At 34.8% G+C, this 24,366-nt stretch overlaps 3 protein-coding genes across 4 annotated transcripts; 2 read left to right on the forward strand and 1 right to left on the reverse strand.

Annotated features, from left to right (window-relative positions):
- Positions 1–278: 278 nt before the first annotated feature.
- On the forward strand, positions 279–19,846 carry LOC109102223 (ceramide synthase 5-like). Its single transcript, XM_042749021.1, is given in 11 exon segments — positions 279–593; positions 10,768–10,873; positions 12,412–12,542; positions 13,174–13,231; positions 13,332–13,382; positions 14,283–14,317; positions 14,319–14,352; positions 14,999–15,127; positions 16,032–16,138; positions 17,722–17,878; positions 19,160–19,846. Coding segments are annotated over 11 exon segments (1,140 nt in total). The 5' UTR covers positions 279–420; the 3' UTR covers positions 19,319–19,846.
- Positions 19,847–20,477: 631 nt separating this feature from the next.
- Positions 20,478–21,627, reverse strand: LOC109102220 (cytochrome c oxidase assembly protein COX14 homolog). Of its 2 annotated transcripts, none has more exons than XM_042749018.1 (2): positions 21,481–21,627; positions 20,478–20,835 (listed from the first exon to the last, which is right to left on the reverse strand). In XM_042749018.1, exon 2 carries the CDS (start codon positions 20,824–20,826, stop codon positions 20,650–20,652), a length of 177 nt encoding a protein of 58 aa, XP_042604952.1. In that variant the 5' UTR covers positions 20,827–20,835; positions 21,481–21,627; the 3' UTR covers positions 20,478–20,649. The 2 variants fall into 2 exon arrangements, with proteins under 2 accessions (XP_042604952.1, XP_042604951.1); XM_042749017.1 differs by lacking the exon at positions 21,481–21,627 and adding an exon at positions 20,990–21,012.
- Positions 21,628–21,719: 92 nt separating this feature from the next.
- Positions 21,720–23,276, forward strand: LOC109102216 (pre-miRNA 5'-monophosphate methyltransferase). Its single transcript, XM_042748929.1, has 2 exons — positions 21,720–21,999; positions 22,411–23,276. Exons 1-2 carry the CDS (start codon positions 21,777–21,779, stop codon positions 22,926–22,928), a joined length of 741 nt encoding a protein of 246 aa, XP_042604863.1. The 5' UTR covers positions 21,720–21,776; the 3' UTR covers positions 22,929–23,276.
- Positions 23,277–24,366: the final 1,090 nt, after the last annotated feature.

Genomic DNA, 24,366 nt, shown 5'->3' on the forward strand with positions numbered 1-24,366 from the left:
CTACATTTTCGATCAAAATAGTTCGTTGATGATACGTGAAGCGTAACAGTTTCTTGGGTTTCAGAATCATTTTGCCCAAATCATGAAAAAGAATCAATTTTAGCCAAAAATACACGAACATCAGCGTTCTGAAACGCCACACCAGAGCAATAAATGAATCTACCATATGTAATATGTATTATTAACGAGCATTTTGTGTCGTAACATGTTGTGAGGTCTACGTAGTGCGCACACTTCCTCATCATCGTGTGGAAACACCTTCAACACGTCCACACACTCATCCACACACGCGAGAGAGAGAGAGAGAGAGAGAGAGAGAGAGAGAGAGAGGGAGAAAGGGGGCGGTGAATCGTTTGCCACCCGCATATTTTCTTTCTTTACGTCCTCTTCTCTCTCTGAATCTTTAGTTTTCCTCCTAACATGGCTGCGCTCTCAGCCTGGTTCTGGAACGAGCGCTTCTGGCTTCCGCACAATGTCACTTGGGCGGATCTGGCCGACCCTGCGCCCGGGGTGGAGTACCCGAAAGCCGGCCACTTGCTCTCCGCGCTGCCGCTGGCCTTGGGGATCTTCGCGGTGCGGATCGTCTTCGAGAGGTAGGATTCGCGTTTGACTGGGCGCCTTTTAACGCGTCTGGCGTTCATTTGGCCATCCAAAACGCTGTGTAGACTCAACTGATATTTAATATTTAAAGTTTAGGCTATGCATGCAAGTGTATGAACGTTTAAAACAAGCTGTTATGAGGTCCATCTGGGCTGGATGAACTTGAGAGGAATTTCAAGCCTCCAGGTTGTGAGCTTTAAGTCTGAGGCATCTGTCAGCTGACCAGCTTAAGGCCTAGACTCAGAAAAGAGGATTGCTTTTATTTTTCTTTGCTTAAAAGTCTTTTTATGTGTCTTTTTTTCCACCCCTACCTTTACAACCGCACTCTCATTTAAAGAAAGCATGCTTTTTAGTCAACCTTCCACGTTGAGCAGAAGTGCAGGAATATGTGTAATGATATAGAGTTACCTAATGTTGATTTTGACACTTTAATATCTGGAAATAGTGTCAGAAATGGACACCGCACCTTTAGCAGAGCCTGTGATGCATAAACACGTGCAGTGTCATGTCTCAACTATGCTTTGAATTCAAGAGAGCTTGAGTGTGTCAGTGTGGGAAAGCTTGGATTTAAAGGCATAGTGCACTCAAAAATGAACTACTGTTTTCTGTCAAAACCTTTTGATGGTTGTCGAAGAATTTTATTTTTTTTTATTTGCAACACGACAGGAGATGCTTGGCGCAATGTTCACGCTGCACTTTTCCGTACAATGAAAGTGAATGGGTACCAGTTCTGTCAAGGTCTGAAAAAATACTAAAGTGACTTTATCGCGAAGTGAAACATGATTTAAATTTCTGTATGTTCTTCAAAGGGGTCTTGACATGGATTTTTTTTATTATCTTAATATGTTCATTGAGGTTTAGCCTACTTATAATGTTAATTTTTTTTTTTTTTTTTTTGCACACATGCACACACAAAAAAAATGACCTGTTTTAGGGGGCGGGGCCTTTCAGGCTTCTCTTTTATGATTAGCTTAACGTCATTGCGTAGGAAACAGCATCAACACTCCCTAACTATAACATGTGAGTGTTTTGACAACATCATCAAAATAAAACTGTCATTTCCAGACAAAGCATTATTAAATAATTTACTTATGGTTTGGGATGCAGCTGCAGTCACATCTAGTACCGCTTGTGGTCAATTACAGAATTTATTTGTTGGAGTTTTTGTTATTTTGTGAAATGTTTATTTGTTAAATATTCGTGTTGTTGTGATTTGTTTTGACATTAAAAATAAACTAGACACTTGTTTCTTACGCTGGGATCCTTATGATATCTGTACAAAGATGCGAACGAGTTGTAAACGCATCAAACCGAACATTCTTTAGTGACTGAATGCCAGTGGGCGGGGCCTATGGTGACATGTTGCTCAGTAGGCGGAGTTTATGCAAACGACTGCGCCTAGATGTTGTCACCTTGCACTTCGGATCCAAAACGAGCTTAATGCATTTTTTTTTTTTTTTTTTTAGCTTAATAAAATAAATGCTTTGTTCATAAAGACGTTTTAAGCTATGAACCGTGCGGGATGTTTTAATAATACAAAGACCACATTTGTATCAAAGGCAAATTTGATTTCTCATGTCACGACCCCTTTAAACTGTAATATTAAATGACTTAAAATATGCTTTGTTTTTATGGACGTCTTTTACCAGTTTGAGTGCAAGTAATTGATGGCAAAATCGTAATTTTGGGGCAAGTTATTTTTTTTTTGTTTTTTCAAAATCGTTTTTTTTGTGTATGTTGTTGGTTTTGTGTCTGTAACAACTCGATTCTGCTCTATCTGCTGTTGGCTTTCTGCAGGAAGAGCATTCAGCGTATTGATTTAAGAGCGTTCTAAGCTGAATGTTCGGTGGGTGGGATCTCGTTTGACGTCTAAAACTCAAGTCTTCATGAGAAAAAGTGGGTCCATTATGAATACAAGCAGAACTGTGTTGCTTTGATATCAAGCATCCTACTGAATAATTGCTAGAATCACGTATAATGGGGTTTGAATGAAACTCCAAGGTATTACGTCCAAAACAGTATTTGTTTGTTTGGCTGCTTGATGGTTCGTTGATGCGGAGTATGATAAATATCTTGAGGAACCTGTTAGGAGAAACAACAACTTCTTCCTGATCGAGTTGAGGTAAAAGTATTTGTGGTTTTGAGTCTGGTTGCACCAGTTCTGTTGAAACGGTTTAAAATGTACGTTTGACTTACTTACGTGGTTTAAAAATAGCAAGTGAAACCAGTCCACAGGACTCGCTCAGACACATGGCATCATCAGATGTGTTGGGTTTCTTCTTAAAAGTGTGAAACCCTGATGTTCACTTAAAATGTCAGAAGATGGGACTGAGGTGTATAAAGTAAATTATCTACTTTACACATTTGAATCCAGTTTTTTTTTTTTTCAGATTATATACTAGATACATACTAGAGAGTGTTATGTGAGATGTTATTGTGGTATTTTGAATTAGTTTTCATTGATATATTTCCCATTTTAATTTTAGATGAAGTTTTAGTAATTTAATTGTGTTTTTGCCTTTTGATTAACATGTCTATTTCAGACTAAATGGAAATGACAGATGTTTCCTTGACAAGTAGATGCAAGTTTTCAGCACTGTTTAGCTGATTGATTTATCTTGAGGGGAACCAAAAGGCCTACTTGGTTTTCAGGCGCTCACCCCTGTCATGTTTCACCAGTGTCCTCATGTCTTGGGTCTGACCGAGCCTCTGCGGTGGCCAATTAGCCTAGTTAGTCCAGAGGGGGTTGGTCTGGTTTCAGGGTGACGTCTGCATGCGGTCGGTCAGGATGACGTCAGCAGTCACTCTCTTCATTTATTCATGGCAACTGTGGACCACAGATAGTGTTAATGTGCTTTAGCGACGATGAGTCATACACACAAACATCTAAACCAAAGACTTTTTTTATTTTATTGAACTATGTATGGGAATTTTTTGATGTCGTTACAGTTAATTTTTTATGAAAATTAACAGATGTCAGGTTCAAAGTTTTTGGATATCTCTTTTTATCACTCCACAAATCAGAAAATACTCTCAAAAGCCAGAAAAAAAAAAGTTGTATAAAATTAGGTTACCCTAAAACAGTAATTCATTACTGCTTGCTAATTACATCTTCAATAGTGTAATTAGATTGCTGTACGAATAACTCTCTTTAGTAACAAGTAACGCAATATTTTTTTAAATTACTTTTTAAATATCTCAATTTCGACCAGTTGAAAAATACAAGAATGGACATGAGACTGCTCTTTTAATTCTTTTAAATAAATAATATAAAATTGCATAAATTTATTCTTGAACTGACCAAAGTATTTAAAGGGAGAAGGTTAAATTAAAAACATACATTTTAACATTAGACGTTAAGTGAGATGGTTGTTTTAGAAGGATATATTTTTTTACCTTGAATGCATACTTCTTTTTTTTTTTTTAATGTATTTTAGCTTATTGTACAAATATACACTTATTTATTTTAATTTATTATATAAGACATTAATTTATTTCCCCCAGGCAAAACATTAAATTATGTCATTCAGTTGAAGTGTCACTTTGCTCTTGGCATGAATTGCATACGCTTTTTGTGTTTCTTTTTTCCCTCAGGACTCAAAACGTTCACCACAACCTTCATTCACACAGAATAATTACTCTCTCTCTGTCACACACACACACACACTCGCACAAGGTCTTATTCAGGCAGCACTTGTTTGGGCTCATTCTCTCAAAGGAATGTGTTCAACTGTCGTGCGGATAACAGCGAATCATAATGACTCCGCAGGAGTGACGCTGACATTCACAGGGCTGTTGCTCAAGAGGTTTAGGTTTTGGAAATGTGTCATCACCCGTTTCCAGGATCCTTCCCTCTAGAGTTCAGTCTGTCACTGAATAGTTAATGCTCTAGACAGCTCTAATACTGTGGGTCTGCTGGGTTTTCCTGAGTCAAAGGTTGCCTTTAGTTTTAGCTTGCATGCATTGTCACAAATATGTGTCAAGTTGTTTGATTACATCTTCACGTTTAATTAACAATTCATATATTTCATTGCCTTTTATGTTTACATAGGATACATTACTTATTTCTGGAACATATAAGCATCTGCAACCTCTTTTGAATTTAACAGCGTTTTATATTTTAAAGTTTCTAACTTAAGTTCAATTCAAATCCGAAAATTCAAAACTATCATCACTTTACAAACTTGAGTTTAAAAGCATTTTTCATCCCTAGCTAAACCAATGTAGTTCCTGCGCTGAAAAAGATGAATTATGCATTTTTTGAAGAAGTTGAGTTATGATTTTTTTTTTCACGCACTTAAGAGAACTTTTTTTGTTGGTGTTTTAAGAAAATTTTTAAGTCATTGGTTTTTCAAATCTTAAATCTTGGTCGTACTTGGTTTTAGTGATATTTTTTATAAATGTAATGTAAATGTAAAACTTGGTTACTGGTTTTGGAAGTATTCCACAATGATGTAAATGATCTTTAATTTATGAATTGTACTAAAATAATCAAATCTAAACGTGACCATTTAGTACAAAATTGCAGTTTAATCCAATCGTGACCAAATTTCAGATTTTTTTCAGATGCATTGCATTATTTAGAAGTGAATCGCAATTGAATTATAATGATCAGATATCATGTTGGACTTCCTATTTTTCTAAAAGAATCTCCCAAATCTTGATTCTTGAACTGAATCATACTTTAAAGTCAAATTCCATTATGACTCGCATAATTTAGTGGAAAAACTTAAATCAAATTGACCTAATTTGAAATTTTGTAAAGAATCTACATCAATTTTTTTAGTAAAGAATTGAAATTAGAAAATTTTAGAAATTGTAATTATATCTACCCATTTTCAGTATATATTTACACCCATATCTTTGACTTATTCTAAGAATTTAACATTGAAAACTTATTATGGTTGTGATTTATCAAAATTGTGTTGATTGTCTTTAGTCTTATTTGTAGTTAAAGGAAAAGTTAGCCCAAAAATGTAAATTCAGAAAAAATTTACCCACCCTTAGTCGATGGTAGCCATTGACTTTCGTAGTATAAAAACAAATGCTATTGCTGCCGTCAACTGTTTGGGTATCCACATTCTTCAAAACATTTTTAGTGTTCAACAGAAGAAAGAAACTCAAACAGGTTTGAGTGAGTAAACGATGACAGAGTTGTCAATTCTGTGTCAATAATCCTTTTAACCTTCAGCTGTCAAATAGTTTAATAACTGGTTATTATCTGGTTATCTGTAGTTTTTTCCGGGGGTCATGTTGACCTGCCAAAAAATTCTACTTTTACATCCTGTAAAGACATAGAAACACACAGAACGAGTCTCCACCCAAATAGGACAAGCTCAGGTCATGTTTCACTTATCAGAGCCTCAAATCAAATTAGTGAGAAAATGGCAAATGCTGTTAGCCGGCTGTACTGGCATGACGAGGTTTGCATGCAGCGCTGAACACGAGCCTGATACACAAACATCCACACAACAGCCAAACCATGAGCAATTCAGAATCCCTGCTATAACAGCCTCAGCTAAATCTGTGCCAGAAATGATGCGTGTGATAGCAGTGATGTAATCCGCATGAATCAAGCATTCAGCTTTTGACCCTGAGCTGTTGCCACACTTCATCCTGTTTAGCATTGAATCAGAAGTCCGTTGCCTGTTACAGTCAGTTTTCGGTCATCATTGTTTGTTTCACAAGATCTTCAAAACCTCGTGATTTCTTTCAAACCAGCCTGGAAATACTCTACTTCCCTTTCATAGCTCATATAAAGAAGTGAGGTTCTTCCTCAGTATTGCTTTGTTTTCCAGTACAAATATATAAACTTTAGTAAATGAAGATGCATTTAATGACACAAAATGACCTAAGATGGTCGTCTTTTAAAAAAAAAAAAAAATAAATAAAAAAAAACAATTCTGAAAATTAAGTGAGATTGTGGAAAATTTCGTTGACGAATAATTTTCGTCATAATTTTCGTCAACAACATTTATTTTTTCACCGACGACAAAAGGTAAAAAAAAAAAAGTCGTCAACAAGAAATGACTAAAACTATGACCGTAACCCAACGACTAAAAACGAGACGGAAATGTTAGGGAGGGACGATTTGCGAAGATATTCATTCAGAACGAATCTGCTTCATAATTAGGAGTTTAGATGCGTACATATGAACCCGTTGGACATAAGCTAACGCACACTTGCTGCACGTCTCATAAAACAGTCAAAAATGTCAATATGTGGGAGTAAGTGAAGAGCAGACATATGGATAAATTCGAGATTAACTGAGATTGTATCGTTCAAAACATCTGTTTACTGATGAACTAGCTCAGATTTTAGTGTTTTCTCTAATCAGCGGGCTAATGTTTAGTTCTGACCCAACTGTCACTTTGACCCTATCATCGTAAATGTAATATTTTGTATGTGTCAGTCAGTGAAGGTCTTAGCCTTAGCCTCCTGGTGCACTGCAAAGACACTTAACTTCATCCTTAGACACTAACAATGTCTTTCCGCCCTGTTTTAATTAAAACATATTGCTTGCTTTTTATGGCGAGTGTCAGATTCCACAGTGCAGCATGTAGTATTTGTGGGCAGGCGGTGCAGTTTAACAGGCCTGGAGACATAGTTCACCCACGTGTGCCAATTCTGGGTTAATGAACTGCTCAAAACAACCATTGACAACACATTGCTGCAGCGCCCATTGAGCATGTAGGGTCATTACGGAGCGGTGTGTTTATGAAGCTGCTCACTGGTCCGGTTTTATTGTTTGAGAGACGTGGAGTGAGTTTTATATTAAGAACTTTGACCACAATTAACTGGCGTTTTTGTTCTTATGAAGACTTGTTTAAATATTTAGCATGAGGAATGATTCATGTGTTTAAAAAAGTTTGTATATTTTGACTTTTGCCTGTTTTTAGTTGTAGGAATTGTCTTTTTGACCAAATAACCATTGTTGCTAAATAGATTCAAAACGTTCAAAGTAAAATGTAAAACATCAAAAATCTGAGATATGTATTATTTAAATTCTTCAAATTAATAATAAAAAAGCAGTAAACAGAGATGTTTTCGTTTTCCTAAACATAAATATTACTAAGACTTAAACAATGTACCAAAACTTACATTGAGTTAAGATTTTTAAGTGATGATGAAGTGTTTAGAAAATAATTTAATGGAAACAGTTTCATACATTTAAACATTAAAACAAAAAAACAGAACTACAGACACTCGTGTAAACTTGTGTTGTGTAATTTTCCAAATTTGTAATTTTTTATAATTTTTTCAGAGTTTGTGATAGTATTTTGTTAACTTTTTTTATCACGTTTTCATTTTATGCACTTTCTGTATTTTAGTTTAATTATTTTATTTTATTCGTCATATAGCATATTTACTGTTTTTGGGAATATAATGAAAATACCATTCAGAAATCCCATTGGGTTTCTGTTTTAGTTTAATTATTTTATTGTATTCTATTCTAGTGTTTGAAAAAGTTTGTATTTCTTTGTTAATTTTAATTTTTATTTTTTCCTGTATTTCTGTATTTATTTTCAGAATGCATCTTTCGGATCAAATATCCATTGTTGCATAGTAGATTCAACATATTCAATGTAAAATAAAATAATGCATGTTTTCCACACTGTTTTTTACATGAATTATTCTACAGATATTTTATTTCACCAAATTAACAATAAATAGAATATTTCCTGTTTTTTTTTTTTTTTTACTTTTTGCTGTTAAAGTATACAATTTCTGCCTTGCCACTAGTTTTTCAAAATTTGCCAAAACTAACTTTTTTTTTTTTTTTTTTTTTTGCAACAGTCATTGCTTGGATATATTTTCCACCCAAAACACACATCATTGGTTGAATCATTGTTGAAAACAATGCAGTGTATTCAGAGTTTTCAAAGAAATCCGTCTATAAATGGTTAAAAAGCACATGATCTTAGTTACTTCACTGACACGAAACATCTTTTTTTAGCTAGGTTTCTTAGAAAACCAAGTCCTGACTTTGTTGTATAATGACGTGGAGGCCTAGATTTCCATTTATTTACTTCTGTGAACAGGACGCATTTCCAGAACAGGATGTATTTGATTCTTATTTGATTTCTTTATGGTGTGAGATAAACCTGACCTGAGGATGTGAGAGGTTTGGGATCAGGTCATGCAAATAGGTTTCCCTCACCCATCACCAGTGCTCGTTTGTTAATTTGTTTATAGATTTAATGGAACTGAAGTGTCCCACTCATAAATGTTCCCGTCCTTTGGATTCGTCAGCAGCTTTAATCCTGCAGTCAAGACTAATTTGTTTTGCATTCAGTGGAGTTTTAGGAAAGTAGCTGGATTTTGCATGAGTCAAATCTGCTTTTTGTGCTTTTTGTAATACGGTCTGAAATGCTGCTATTTAAGAGCTAACTAGATAAACTAGCTCCTAACATTACCACCTGAGAGATTAGCGGGGAACTTTGCCCCTTTTAACTAAAAGTTTTGGGATATGTTTGTTGTCCATTATTAGCACCTACTATTAGGTATTATATATCTGTTATTGTGCACCTACTTCTAAAACGGGATTTCAAAATGTACATAGTGAAATGTTATTTGATCATGTTAATTTTCATTAAATCACGATTTGTGTTTGAGTAGTAGAACAGTAGATTAAATCTAGATGAGTAAAGTCTATAAACAAACATTGATGTTAGCTTGACAAAGCCTTGTGTTGGGGTTTGAAAAGCTTGAAGTTGAAGTCATTAAAATATGCTGCTAACATGTTTTAGCACATTACCAGCATGGTTTAGCATGTGGATAACGTTTTAGCATGTTGTTAAATTGAATTATCATGTTGCTAACATGTTTGAAGACTGTTGGCCTGCTTTACTGTGTTGAAAGCATAACTTGCCACTTTGCTAGCATGATTTAACACATTATTAACATGTTCCTAGCATGATTTGAAACACATTATTAACATTTTAACATGTTCCTAGCATGATTTGAAACACATTATTAACATTTTAACATGTTCCTAGCATGATTTGAAACACATTATTAACATTTTAACATGTTCCTAGCATGATTTGAAACACATTATTAACATTTTAACATGTTCCTAGCATGATTTGAAACACATTATTAACATTTTAACATGTTCCTAGCATGATTTTGAAACACATTATTAAACATTTTAACAGGTTCCTACTTCTAATAGCATGATTCCTAGCATGATTTGAAAACACATTATTAATAACAACTTTTTAACATGTTCCTAGCATGATTTTAGCACATTGTTAACATGAATTAGCATGTGGTTTTAGCATGTTTTAGCTAGCATTTTCTAATTCCACAGCTTACTGCTAACATGATTGAGTATCTTCTTAGCATGTTGCTAGCATGATTTAGCACAATTTTAGCACATTTTTTTTCCAAAGAATTAAATGTACAAAAACAAATGACAATCAAAATATTTTCTAAATTAAGAACAAAGAATGTTGTGCAAAGCATGAACACTAGCATGTTTTAGCACATTGTTAGCATAATTTGACATGTTACTAGCATGTTCCAGTTCCACAGCTTATCGCTAACATGATTGAGTATCTTCTTAGCATGTTGTTAACATGATTTAACCCATTTTTAGCAATGTCTAACATGTTTTAGCGCATTGTTTTTGTTTTTTGAAAACAAAAAACGTATATTTTTTTTAGAAAATATATTTTATGTGAGGTGTGAGATAAACAAACAGAAATTCACGCCAGAAAATGTGAATGACGCAAATTGGGCAATGCATTTTGAAAAACGTCGAAAAATTTCAATTTAAGTAAAATCTGCATGATGCAAAACGGTTTCTATTTTTTATGTATTAAATTATCCGAGCAACATGAAAAACATCTTGCGAGTAACGCAATGCAAGTATTCGCTTTGCTTTTGGTGTGCACACACCGTTAGTATGTTTTAACATTTCAGAACAGTCTGAAACTCGGTGCTTGTGTCTTGGAAACTACTATTTAAAATTTAGTCTCAGAAGTCAAAACCATAAAATCAGTTTAATGTAAAACACTTTTCAATGTAAACACAATTCAAAACACAATTTAATGTAAAACACTTTAGATCTAGATTAGTACGTCCGGCATGTAAATCGCTTGAATTCGGTCTTGATAGCACAAGATAAGATTGTGATTTATCTCTGCGTCCCCCCTGCAGGTGTATCGCGGGTCCATGTGCCTCCCTCCTTCAGATCCAGACGGAGTTGAGTCGGAGAGCTCAGCCCAACGCTGTCCTGGAGAAAGTGTTTACATCCATCACAAAGGTATGCTGGAGCAGCGTAATGGAAAATAAAGCCATGATAAGCCGTGCAAGAGAGAGAGAGAGAGAGTCATTGACCGAAGCTAATGCTCAATGTGAAGTAAACTGGTGAAATAAGATTAAAATACAATCAAAACATTTCCCAGCCCCATTTTTAGACATTATTCAGTCCTGGTTTTTCTCTTTCGTGAACCTGTTGTTCCTCTGCTGTCACTGTGTGTTTTATGAGGCAATATCTTCAACTTTAGTCTAGAAACCAACAGTAAATGCACCTCAGGCAGGTTTAACATCAGCAGACAGATGAATAGAGTTGTGACATTTCTCTTTACAATCACCAGTGGCTTCAAAGAGCTGTTTTGTCAAGCTGCTGTAAAACCTTTTTATCAGCTCTCAAGCTGATGTGGGTGGAGATCTGAACTGATAACTTTCTTAAGAAAGCTGTCAATCTGTGGTCTCATTTTTCATTTTGTCATTGTGGTTTCATTTGTCATTTTGCTGGTTATTCTGTAGGCCTTTCTTTTTTTTTTCGTTTTATGTATCAACTTAAGACGGGTTATGTTCCGGATGTTCCAGGGTTTTATTTATTTATTTATTTATTTTTTAATGGAAAGTAGAATTTATATACCTTTGTTCCATTTATGCTCCAAGGCTTGATTTTATTTTTACATTTTACATTTTATTTTTACATTTTAATTTTTTTAAATGAAAACTAAAATGTATTTACTTTTGTCCCAGGCCCAGAATTTAAAGCTTACAGTGGAAAAATCCTTAATAAATATATTATTTATTTCAATTCTAAACTATCATAGTGAAAAAGTGAAATAAATGCAACTAATTTTTTTTTTGTGTTTTTTTTTTTTTTTTTTTTTTTTTTTTTTAGATTATTTTTTTTTAAATTATATTTTTTTGTCTTATATCAAGATTTTAAAGCTTACAATGTAAAAATCTCATATAATGTGAGATATGTAAATGTAAATATATCATCTTAATTTAAAACTATCACGAAGAAAATGAAAAAGTGAAATAAATGTAGCTATTTCAGTGTTTATTGTGTGATTTACATACATCGTTAAACAAATTATGCCTATAACAATCTTCACAACAAAAAATGCTTTACTTTATAACATTTAGTTGATTTATTAGTTTATTAGTATACAAAAGTGTCAGTGAAGGTCTTGAGATACAAGACGTGAAGAACTAAATAAAATTAAGATGTAAATTTTGAGTTATGAAATGTCTGTGAAGGTCACTTGTGTCCCGAGTTCGAATCCTAACTCGAGAACTCGAGGAAACATTCCCAATCCCACCCCCTTTTCCAAAAAAATTTAAGTTTTCATTTTTTTTTTTAATTGTCATTTCCAGTTTAGCTTAAATTGTCGAATTAAGCAAAAAAATTGAAAATATTAATTACTTGTGTGTGTGTAGGACAAATAAATTTAATTGCTAGCAAGAGTTTATTCGTAACTTCATAATTCCACAATACCATGAAGGATAATTTGAGATATGATTACATTTACTCTCAATTTTTCTTGTTTATTCCAGTCCCCGGACTCGCGGCACTTAGAGGGTCTGTCAAAGCAGCTGGACTGGGACGTGAGGAAGGTCCAGCGATGGTTTCGACAGCGGCGGAACCAGGACAAACCCAGCACAAGAACCAAGTTTTGTGAGAGCATGTACGTTTTAATGCTTTTCTGTTAGCGCACATGAATGCTAGTGCATTATAGACACTTTTATGGAAAGTGATGAGGAAATTATCATTGAGATTTGGACTAAATAGTTTCTAGTATAAGCTACTCAAGTATTAGTACACAATCTAGTAATAATTCATCTTAGAGATAGCTGGTTTGGTTCATTAGAAATCTGTATTGAGGATTGTTTTGAGATTCCAATGGAAAAATACTTGTGGATCCATTGCCAGTGAAACAGTGAGTCTCTTCCTCCATTGGTCGGTTTTCCTGTCAATCACAGCTTCACTGGAAGTGCTCTAGATTGGCCGTGAAGATATAAATGCATGTTGATGTTGGAGGAGCAGGTTGTTGTGCTTGACATGGGAAACTATTAACAGATCCCTGTGGGGTCTTTCCTGATTTAATCATATCAGATGCATCTGTTGTCAAACACAAGATCTGCCCTCATTCTCTGTGATTCAGCAGTGAAATCAGGCCTCTGGCTGCCATGTTTATCAACACGTGTGATTGGACTGATAGGATTGTGTTCAACATTTCCTTTCTGATTGCTATACTCTCATATGCAGCCGTGTGTTTGAGTTTCTGTCTTTTGTTCTCTCTGCTTCTTTCTCTGCAGGTGGAGGTTTACATTCTATCTGTGTATATTTATGTATGGGATCCGTTTCCTGTGGCAGGTGAGTTTCAACTGAAAGATGTAGAATTACGGACAGATATCACTGTTTGGGCCACTTATGTGATTTATTTATTTTAAATCCGTGTGTGTGTTTTTTCTAGTCTCCCTGGATGTGGGACACGAGACACTGCTGGTACAATTACCCCTATCAGGTAACACTTAATGTTGCCGTTTTCTGATGTGGGTTCAAATGAATCTTAACATTTGACTTAACATTGACATTTTCACGAATCTTTTGCCCGTTATGGTTCAATTGTGCAAACAATCCACAATATAAGAGCATATAAAGGAAAACTGCAAAGGACATGTTGTTGAATTTAGGCAAATTTAAATTATCATAAATAAATAAAAATTCTTAAGCATATAAATGATTGCAAATGGGGAATGCAAAAATATTTTTATATATAATACTGTATAGCACTTTGGGTATTAGAAAAGTGCATTTCGAATAAATATGTATTGTATTGTTATTCAAATTTATTATTAATATTAATAAGGATTTAGATAATAAATGTGCTTGGTTGTCTTGAAAGAAATTTTACATGACAAAAAAAAAAAAAAGGTTTTAAAGAACCTAAAATGTTGTCACTTCATATATGAAATGAAATTCAATCAAATTAAATGAAATTATTTTATTTTATGGTTTTGATTTGTGGATTAAATGTAATGTAATTTATAGAAATTAGGATTTAGTAAATTAACTATTTTTGAGATGTACATTAAGCATTTATTTGTTTGTTTGCTGATTTTTTTTATGATAAAATTAAGATTTAGGGATTAAATGCATAATGCATCATAAATAAGATTTCACATTATAAAAAAACTTCACAATTTTTTTTTTTTTTTTTTTTTTATGCTCATTTTTTATTTCAATTTTTTTTTTTCATTTTAATGTATTATTTTATTTTATTTTACTTTTTATTATTATTATTTAGGTTTATTTATTTTCTTTTATTACTTTTTTTTTTTTTTTTTTTATTTTATTTTTTTTTTTTTTATTTTTTGAATTTTTGGAGTTTTTAATGTGTGTGTTTTTTGTGTGTGTGCTGTAGTTGGTGATGTATTGTTTTTATTATTATTATATAACTGATGTTGTCACAGTTCACAGACATCAAAAGAAAGGTGAGCGTTCCTGAATCAAGCAACCATCTATTCATTTCTACTGTGTTTAATCCATTATTTTAATTCACTTCTCTCCTCTCTCAACTTTCCCCCCACATCAGACATACATATTCAAAGTAGCTTTATATATCTCGACTCTACGGTCAAAATACTGCTGTTTTACATACTTAACAAAGCATTGTTCTCCACCGCCTCACGTCAGCAGCTCTGTCATGCTATACAGATTAAAACTACTCAAGATCGGTGCGTTAGAGAAGGAAAGGCCTTAAACTAAACAAGAATGAACTCGCACATGGCTTTTGTTTCTCTATTGTTTTTCCTTTTCTCGCTCGTAAAGACACATAACTCTGGCGTTTGAAGAGCATCTTCAGGGTGCGGCCGGTCTTATTTGTTTAAGATACGCGGCTGTGGCCATTATGAGCCCAGAGTTTTGTATAATAAGTTACAGTGACTCAATCATAACAGAGAGATGTGGTTCCTCTTTATTTCTGGACACGGTGGAAACAGTCTGGAGAATTAGGCTACTGTTTGCAGCTGAAGGCAAAAGTTACAAATCTGAGTTGTTTTTGTGCGCTCGTGTTTAATTTGCATCATATTTTCATGTCCTGCTGGAAGTTTTACACGTATTTCCCGTGTATTTCTGCAGGATTTCCTCATCATGTTCGTTCATCATCTGGCGACCATCAGCCTGATCAGTTTCTCGTATGTTAATAACATGTTGCGTGTGGGGAGTCTGGTCATGTGCGTTCACGACACATCGGACTTCCTGCTGGAGGTGAGAACGCATAACAATGCTTTTACTGTCACGTTATTCTGAGTAATATTCAGCAACCAGCATTTAACTGAGGAGCAGTGTGTAACGTTACACAAAATTACCTGCATTCACTTTTGTCCTCAATGATACATGAATTATTGATTTTTAAATCAACATTTAACTAGATTTTAAAGTCAAATTGCGCCTACAATTACTAGTATTTTTATATTTTATTCAGTGCTACATGAGCAGCCTTTACAAAACAGATATATTTAAAATTACCTGTATTATTTTCTAATATTATTGTAATATATTAAATGTAACGTATAATATTTATGTAATGTATTGATAATTAAATTAATTTTATAATTTTATTTTTATTATTATTTTTATTATAGATAGATAGATACCAGATATTATAGTTATTTCATTATTATATTACCATTTAGAAATTAGCATTTAAATGACACTTTTTGTATCATTAATATACTAATAGAATTTTCACACTTTCCATTATTTCAATTTTAGTTACTCATTTTGTTGTGCTTTTGTCATTTATATTCATTCATTTTTATGTCTATTTACTGTTTTTATTATTATTATTATTAATTCATTTAAATTTTTAAATGTCGCCTTAACAGCTAACATAAAAAAAATTAAAATTCAAGAAACAAGTAGAAGGGTTTTTTTATATATTTGTTTAATTTTATTTAACATTTTTTAAAATTATAATTATATATTTTATTTTAGTTGACAAAAACTATTAAAAATCGAGCAAAAAAAAAACATTATATAGCTGTATATAAATTGCATTTAAACAAGTAATGATGTATAAAATTCTACCTCACTGTATTTTTTTTCCAAATGCAACATTTTTTAATTAATATTTGTTTTTTTTATTATTTTTATTTTTATTATCTTACAGGCCGCAAAGTTAGCGAACTATGCCAAATACCAGCGTTTATGTGACTTCTTGTTTGTGGTGTTCAGTATGATCTTCTTCGGGACGAGATTGATCATTTTCCCCTTCTGGTCAGTATCACATCCGTGTGTGTGTGTGTGTGTGTGTGTGTGCACGGGCGATCATTTAATAGTCCAATTACCTGTTTGAGAGCCGCTGATGGTCTCCTGCAGAGCGAAACCCGAGCGGCTGGATTCAGTGTCTGGGTTTTGGTATCACGATGATAGAACAGACACGCAGTCCAGATCCACTGACCTCCACCGCAGATACAACACTCAATCAGCAGGACATCACATAGAGAAATCACTATTACACGCCTTGAAGAGTCTCTATACAGTCCTTGATTCTGATTGGCCAGCAGCAGTGTTTTATTCCCGATAAAGAACAGCTATGACCGTTTCATCCGGTTCTGTGTATCACTGTGCAACACCCATAGCTACATAAACAATCAATAATATAGTGTCAAAACTGTTCCGTGTGTTATGTATTCAGCAAAGTGAACTGTTTATTATTTATGTAATGAATAATGAGTGAAGTGGTTGCAGTGACTCGTGTCTAACAACGCCCTTCAGCTCTGACTCATTCTCTTATTGCTTACTTATCACTTTCTATTATACTAAATACTAAAAGCATATTAATAGCATTCATTTAGTATTCATAGTATTAATACTAAAGTATTAAAAGTGTTGAAAGTCTCAAGCATTTTAGAAATTTAAATGAAAAGAAAGTTTTAATGAAAAGCATCTGAAATGAAATAAAAAAATAGTAATAGTATTTTGCATTTAATAAAAATAATAGTTTTAATGCCAACAGATCATGAAAACCTGCCTGCAGCCATAATTTTAAAATACACTAATTATTCAAAACTTAATTTTTAAATTTTCTGATTCTTATTTTTATTTTTTTTATCAAAACAACAAATTTATGTTAATGTAAACGATGACTGTTTGAATGCTTTTGTTATAATATGTTATCAAATGAAGTTGATTATTTTATTAATTATATATCCAGTATTTTTATTATTGATACTTTGTGCCAGTTTCCCAGGAAGTGGCTATTTTGTTATCTTGTATACATGGGATAGAAATAGTGCTTTATTCACAAAAGTTTCTGTGATATTTCAAGTTAAATTCGCAACTCTGGACGTAAACATAGATATTGTAAATATTCTCTTTGAAAACTGTCTCAAAATCTGAAAATATGACGACGAATGTTTGTGGTACACATTAAGTACACGTTTTTCGTGAGAAAATAGTAGTATACAAAATATTAAAGCAGACATAGATGAGTTTGTTTGTTCATCAGATTTGGAGAAATGTAGCATTGCATGACTTGCTCACCAATGGATCCTCTGAAGTGAATGGGTGCCGTCAGAATGAGAGTCCAAACAGCTGATAAAAACATCACAATAATCCACAAGTAATACACACCACTCCAGTCTATCAAATAATCTCTTGTGAAGCCAAAAGCTGCATGTTTGTGTTTAAAAAAAAAAAAATCCATCATTGGGATGTTTTAACTTCAAACTGTTGCTTCTGGCCAAAATCTGACTCCATAATCCATAAAACTGCTTCATCCAGTTTAATGGTGAAATGGTTGGTAAAATGAATCGTCCCCATACGTTCAGATGAGATGACGTGTTTTGTTGTTGCAGGATTCTGAACACGACGCTCTTCGAGAGCTGGGAGATCATCGGGCCGTACCCGTCCTGGTGGCTCTTCAACTCTCTGCTGCTGGTGCTGCAGGTGCTGCACATCATCTGGTCCTACCTCATCGCTCGCATCGCCTCCAAAGCCATCATGAGAGGAAAGGTGCGCACAAACCCGCCGTTATTCTCTGGCTCTGAGCCACATGTTCAGGAGGTCCACGTTCATGTAGTTACACGCGTTTCCTCTCTTTTTATCTTTCTCTCCTGCAGAACTGGTTTGTCTTTCCCCTCTCTAGCTGCTGGAGGCCTCTTCCCATCTTTCAGCTTCTGTCCTGATAGAAATCTTTCGCTCTTTCTGCTAAACCCGCTCGCTTTAGGGTCTTTCCCTCTCTCTCAGTGTCTTCGGCTGTAAGTCTGCTCTCTTTACTTGATTTCCTGGTTCATTTTGTAGTGGCTTGAAATGTGAATTGAACTGAATGTGTTTCAAAGGACTAGTTACTCCAGAAATGCAATTCTCCTGAACATTTACTCACCCTCAGGCCATTCAGGATGTAGATGAGTTTGGTTCTTTATCAGATTTGGAGAAATGTAGCATTATATTACTTGCTCTCCAATGGATCCTCTGCAGTGAATGGGTGCCGTCAGTCCAAACAGCTGATAAAAAGACATTACAATAATCCACAGGCAATTCAGACCATTAACTAATCAAGTCTTGTGAAGTGAAAAGCCAGAACAAATCTATCAAGACGTTTTTAACTTCAAACCGTCTCTTCTGGCTAAAATATGACTCCATAATAATGCTTCCTAAAGTGAAAAGGTTGTCTCGTCTGAATCAGGAGCGAAATCTGCACAGATCAAACACCGTTTACAATCCAAAACAGCTCTGCACTGTTGGAGGATTTTGACGTGAGAGGACAACAAGAGTGGACTTTTTCATTAGAGGAAGCATTATTATGGATTGTGGAGTCATATTGTAGCCAAAAGCAACAGTTTGAAGTTAAAACTTCATAATAAGGATTTGTTTCTTACAAACACACACACAGTTTTTGTCTTCAAGATGTTGACAGATGGACTGGAGTGGTGTGGATTATTGTGATGTTTTTATTAGCTGTTTGGACTCTCATTCTGACGGCACCCATTCACTTTAAAGAATCCACTGGTGAGCAAGTGATGCAATGCTACATTTCTCCAAATCTGATGAAGAAACAAACTCATCTAGATCTTTGAGTGGAGGATTTTGCTTTTAAAGCACCCAAGCGCCCTCTTGAGGAAGGCCGCCAACATTTTCCAGCCAGAGAATTGAACCAAAACACTCCTTTAATTAAAAAGCGTTTTATTGGATTGATCTGCTTTTAAAACTGTTTTAATATTATTTTTTATTTTTTTGCATACTACATCCAGACCATTAAAAGTACTACAACTGATACACCAAATGTCGTTCCAGGTGTCCAAAGATGACCGCAGCGACATCGAAAGCAGCTCGGAGGAAGAAACCGAAACGACGTCCAAAGAGCGACTCAAGACGGCTTCATCCCGAGGAGAAAATGGCACCAATGGCCATTTTGGCTCCAAACACTGGAGCCAGAACCACAACAACTGGTGACGCTCCCTCCGTGTGGCCTTGCGCACAAAGAACTCATGTCCCAGAAATATCGCGATGGCACTACTCCTCATCCCTGTAACTCACTCCAACACCAAAAAATCGACAAAACACCAACGGAATCACCCTGTTGTGGGACTTCTGAGACTCAGTGACGGAGTTTGGGGCGTCATTCCAGTGACGATGGGACAGTAATGACAATATGGCCACTATGAGAAGCTTGTGAAAGAGAAAACGATTAAATTTGTGATATTTGCATTCCCTCGTTTCCTTGTCTCGGGAGCCGAGAAGACGTTTCTTCTCCGCGCTTCACATTTTACTGAAGTCAGGAAAGAAGATTCTCTCTCGATTTTAATGGTCAGATGTACTTGAGTTTCCATATGCATTTGCTTCTCTTTTCGTTTTTCATTGTTTGTTTGATGTGTTTGTAAATTGTTTCCTGTGCTGTTTTTCATTCCGCTTTTTATTTTTATTTTTGGAAACCAAATAAGGTTATTAAAATGAAAGCTGGGCCTTTGCTCTGTAATGAGATGCTTTTTGATTAATAGGACGCTGAAAATCTAAATTAAATGAAATGATTATGTGAGGAAATAAAATATGAAAAATTAATTATAGATTAAGGCTTCCCACAGTTATACTACAAATGCAATAGAATTTTAAGTGTAGTTTCCAGTTTTCCAGTCAATTTTGAAATCTTTTTAAAAATTAATTTCTATAATGCAAAAAAAAATAAATGGTATTTTCTGACCACGAAGGGCATTAAAAACACGATGCATGGTGAATAAAACTATTTTAATATTATTTTAGTATTTATTAATATTTTAAATTGGCTTTTATTTTTATGTTTTCTGTTTTTACTTTTAGTAATTTTATGTGCTTTTATATATACATTTCAGATTAATTTTAGTACTTCAACCTAAACTTGTTTTATTTCCGTTAACAAATTTTCGTTTTTCATCTAATTTTGTATTTTATTTCAGCTTCGTTTCAATAAACAAACAATTGTAATATTTTTTAGTTTTAGGGTAAACATTGAAAACCCTGGAATATAATAATTTAAATTTATATTCAGCTCTAGAATGTTTGGTCATCTTTAAAAGCATTTTCACAACTTGAGAACCCGGCAGATCTACAGGACATGCACAGACACTCGTGATGATGGTAGATTTTACAAGGAGTATTTAATATATTGCAACACAGAAGATCTCACTGAACTCCTCAAAAAGGCAAAAATAAACCCTTCGGGGGTCGTGAGCGCAGGTGTGGCTCTGCTGACAATCTGTTCGTGTGACATGATCAGTGTCCGGTCCAGTGATTATTCACAGCCCGTGTCTTCAGTCTTTAATAGTTTCTGAAGCCGCGCTCTCATTCTGTGCCTCCAGCTGTTTCTGTTTCTGCATGTACCGCTGAGCCCGCAGGACGCACAGGTATCCGCCGTACACCGTCAACAGCATCATGGAGCCCGAGAACAGCTTATAACCCACATCAGCGATGCGCTTCCCGCTGAGCATGACTGTGATCTGTGAAGACAGCACATATACATTACAGAGATGTCTATCTGACGTCTGCATTTACATCTGCAAGACGCACGCTCCTCTGCAAGACGTCTACAGGTTCTGCAAACCTTAAAAGAATGTGTACTGTCTGCAAAAAGCTGGCTGACCAAAAACAAACCTTAAAAACTCTGTCCTGGAAACAGCATGAGAACCTAAACCTAATGTTTGCAGGACATTCTGGGAACCAAAAAATAAAAAGCATGATACACAATATGTCAAAGCTTTAAAATATGAAAATATCTGAAATATCATCAATTATATATATATATATAATGTGCCACAGTTTTACTGAAGAAAGACTAAAAAATTAATTTTATAGATTTGTGGCTCTAGATTTAAAGATCTTAAAATACGTCAAGGAATATTCCATGGTACATGTCACCATATTTAATAACGATTATACCTTTAATTTATGCATATTCGCTCGTTTTATTTCTTTTACAACACATCAGCACGAGTTTGCACCTCAGCTCTCTGACCTAAACCACAATTCGCATGGTTTATGTTTGAGTAAGAGATTTAGTTTTATTTCTTTCTACATAAACACGATTTTAGAGTCGTTTAATAATTACTGCGTTTACATAAAATATGCCAAACGTGGAGTCTCACCTGTTTAAATTACAATTCAAGGTCTGGAGGAGACGCAGCTCTGCTCTCGATGTCGGGAAAATGGGTTGTGCGCATGCGCAGTTACTTCAGTAACGCTATGGCGAAGCAGAAGGGCCAAGTGTAGTAAAGTTCCCCTCTTGTAACTTTCCCGAGAGTTTATAAACTCTATCATCGTAAATGAACGATTTTACAGCACTGAGCCGAATATCTGGGTATAATGCCTGCCTTTATTAATTGAGGAACTAGTTTGTTAAGGCAGCGCGCGCCGTCGGGGATTATTTTGTTGTTGGACAGACATGGAGACTCGCGTTCCCCATGTGAGTGAAGAGGAAAACCAAGACCCAGGAGCCGCTCCCTATGGAAACTTCGTCAATTATTACACCTTCAACCCGCCAGAGAACCGCCTTAGTTTGATACCAGGAACGCTGCTGGAAAACATCGGACTCGGCTCTGAACGCGTTGTAATACTGGACGTGGGATGCAATTCAGGGGTAAAAGGATTGCAGATTTTAATATCTGGTTTGGTATTTAAATCATCATGTTATACTTTTAGTGTTAGATATTAAGCTTGTAAAATTCTTCACTCTCTTATCTTTGCATGCTGTGGTTATCTCTAAACACAAACTTGCCTTAATGTTTACCCTTAACATTTTTTTTTCTTTTTAGACCGATATAACTGAATCAAAACCACTCATATGTATCCATTTTTAAGTATTAGGTGTAAAACCTGATATAAATGACTTCAGTGCAATAACAGGTTTCCAGACATGGAAGTCAAAAGTTGAATTTTTTCTAGTTATGCTCAGCAGTAAATTATTTTGTCTAAAGACTCATATAATTTTGTCATATGGGTTTCAATAAGGAAAATGTATTAAATTTAACTCATAAAAATGGGCTTTTAATTATTTTTGTATTTATTTGTCTGTTAAGCCTCTGGAAGTGACTTTTCTAAAAGAGAAGTGCATCTGCTTGGATTTGACCTGGATCAGGATTTAATCCTCCGGGCGCAGAACTCCAACCCCTTTACCCAAAATATCCAGTTTATCCCCCTGGATATCACAGATGCTGCAGAGAGCCAGGCAGTGCTGGAGTCCTACCTGGGAAGGTTTGGCTGCCCCCGTTTCCAGCTGTGCACCTGTTTTGCGGTGACTATGTGGGTGCACCTGAATCACGGAGACGCAGCGTTTTTTTTTTTTTTTTTCAGGATTGGGTTTTTTTTTTGGTTTTTTTTGCTGGAGGCACAGCCGTGGAAGTGTTACCGCTCTGCTGCGCGCCGGTTACGCAAACTGGGGCGCAGTGACTTCGACCACTTCAAGACCCTTGAGATTCGAGGGGACATGGCGGCGCATGCTAGAGAGCACTTGGAAAAGCAGTGCAGCATGGATTTGGTGCAGAGTTTTGGCAATACAGCATGGGACAGAAGTCTTCTGCTCTTCAAAAGACGATGATTAGGAGCAAAACAGTCAAGATCAGTCTACAGCTGCCTGACTACACTAGACTGTAACACTAGTCTGGTAATTATTTTAACCAACCACAAGAGGGCACTAGTGACGTACACGTTCCTGTTTTTTATTTTACATGTTTTGAAGTAACAGTATATCTAATTGAAAGATGCAAAGAAGGCATTTTTAGTTTATCGTTGTTGTTATTATACTTATAATTATTAAGAATGAGAAGAATGTGTTTGCCCTCTGGATTATTTTTATATTTTTTTTAAATTACAGACAGATGGATATAGTCTTTTTTTTTTTTCTTTTAGCATGTTTTAATTTAATAAACGCTATGCTCCACTATAATGTTTCTAATGTCTTGTTTATTTGCTGTTTTCTTAGAGCACTGCATATAAATAGAATTTAAGTTGTTTTATACACAGTATTTTAACTGCTCGTTTTGCAAATGAGCGTAAAGTGAAAATAAGTACACTGCCAGTCAAAAGTTTTTGGACAGTAATATTTTTAATGTTTTTAAAGAAGTCTCTTCTGCTTACCAAGTCCCCGTTTATTTGATCCAAAGTACAGCAAAAGCAGTAAAAATTCCAAAATGTTTTTACTACTTAAAATATCTTTTTTTATTTGAATATTTGAATATATTTTAAAATGTAATTTATTGCTGTGATTTCAAAGCTGAATTTTTAGCATCATCACTCTAGTCACATGATCCTTCAGAAATCATTCTAATATTCTGGTTTGTTGTTCAAAAAACTTATTATTATTATTATTATTGAAAACAGCTGGGCAGCCTTAAAAAAAAATCAGGTTTCTTTGATGAATAGAAAGAAGAAAGAAGAACAGCAATTATCTGAAATGTAAATGTTATATATAGCCTATATATGTATGTATGTATGTATGTATGTATGTATGTATGGATATGAGCTACTAAAATCGGCGCGCGTTTCCAGACTGAACGTCACAGAACTCTTCCCGCTCTTTCAGACTGTCAGAATTCAAACATTAACTGACGAATGATTTAACGGTCTAACTTAGCGGCTGTCCGCTTTCTTCTATGTGTGATTATTTTAATATTACTTTTAATTGGACTCCTTCAGTTTTAAACAAATGAAGATGAAAGTGACCAGAAATACATGAACGAAGATGTTTTGGACGAGGAGAGCGCTCGTCCAACTGTGAAGCCTTGTGGTAAGAATTAATATCCTTTATTATCATAGTTAAGCTTCATCGAGTTTGTGAATGTCAAGTAATTTGGGGCTGTTTATGTAATGAAAGTAGGTGTATTCTGGCCTTCATAACTCATCGTGGTCTTTGTGTTCTCCACCGCAGGCACGTGCACAGGTAGGGCTCAACCTGTGCAGAGCACATGCCCTTTTGCCCTTACACTCTGAAGTGCCCTTTTTTTTGGTGTTTTTTTTTTTATCAATGCTATTGGTCA

The sequence above is a fragment of the Cyprinus carpio genome, chromosome B22 (assembly GCF_018340385.1).
Source record: "Cyprinus carpio isolate SPL01 chromosome B22, ASM1834038v1, whole genome shotgun sequence".
Taxonomy (NCBI): domain Eukaryota; kingdom Metazoa; phylum Chordata; class Actinopteri; order Cypriniformes; family Cyprinidae; genus Cyprinus; species Cyprinus carpio.

Excerpts from the sequence above, each read along its gene's own strand:
- LOC109102220 (XM_042749018.1), bottom strand. The coding sequence starts at position 20,826 with ATGCTCAGCGGGAAGCGCATCGCTGATGTGGGTTATAAGCTGTTCTCG.
- LOC109102216 (XM_042748929.1), top strand. The coding sequence starts at position 21,777 with ATGGAGACTCGCGTTCCCCATGTGAGTGAAGAGGAAAACCAAGACCCA. Across the intron at positions 22,000-22,410 it reads ATTGCAGATTTTAATATCTG|CCTCTGGAAGTGACTTTTCT; the intron begins GTTTGGTATTTA and ends TTGTCTGTTAAG.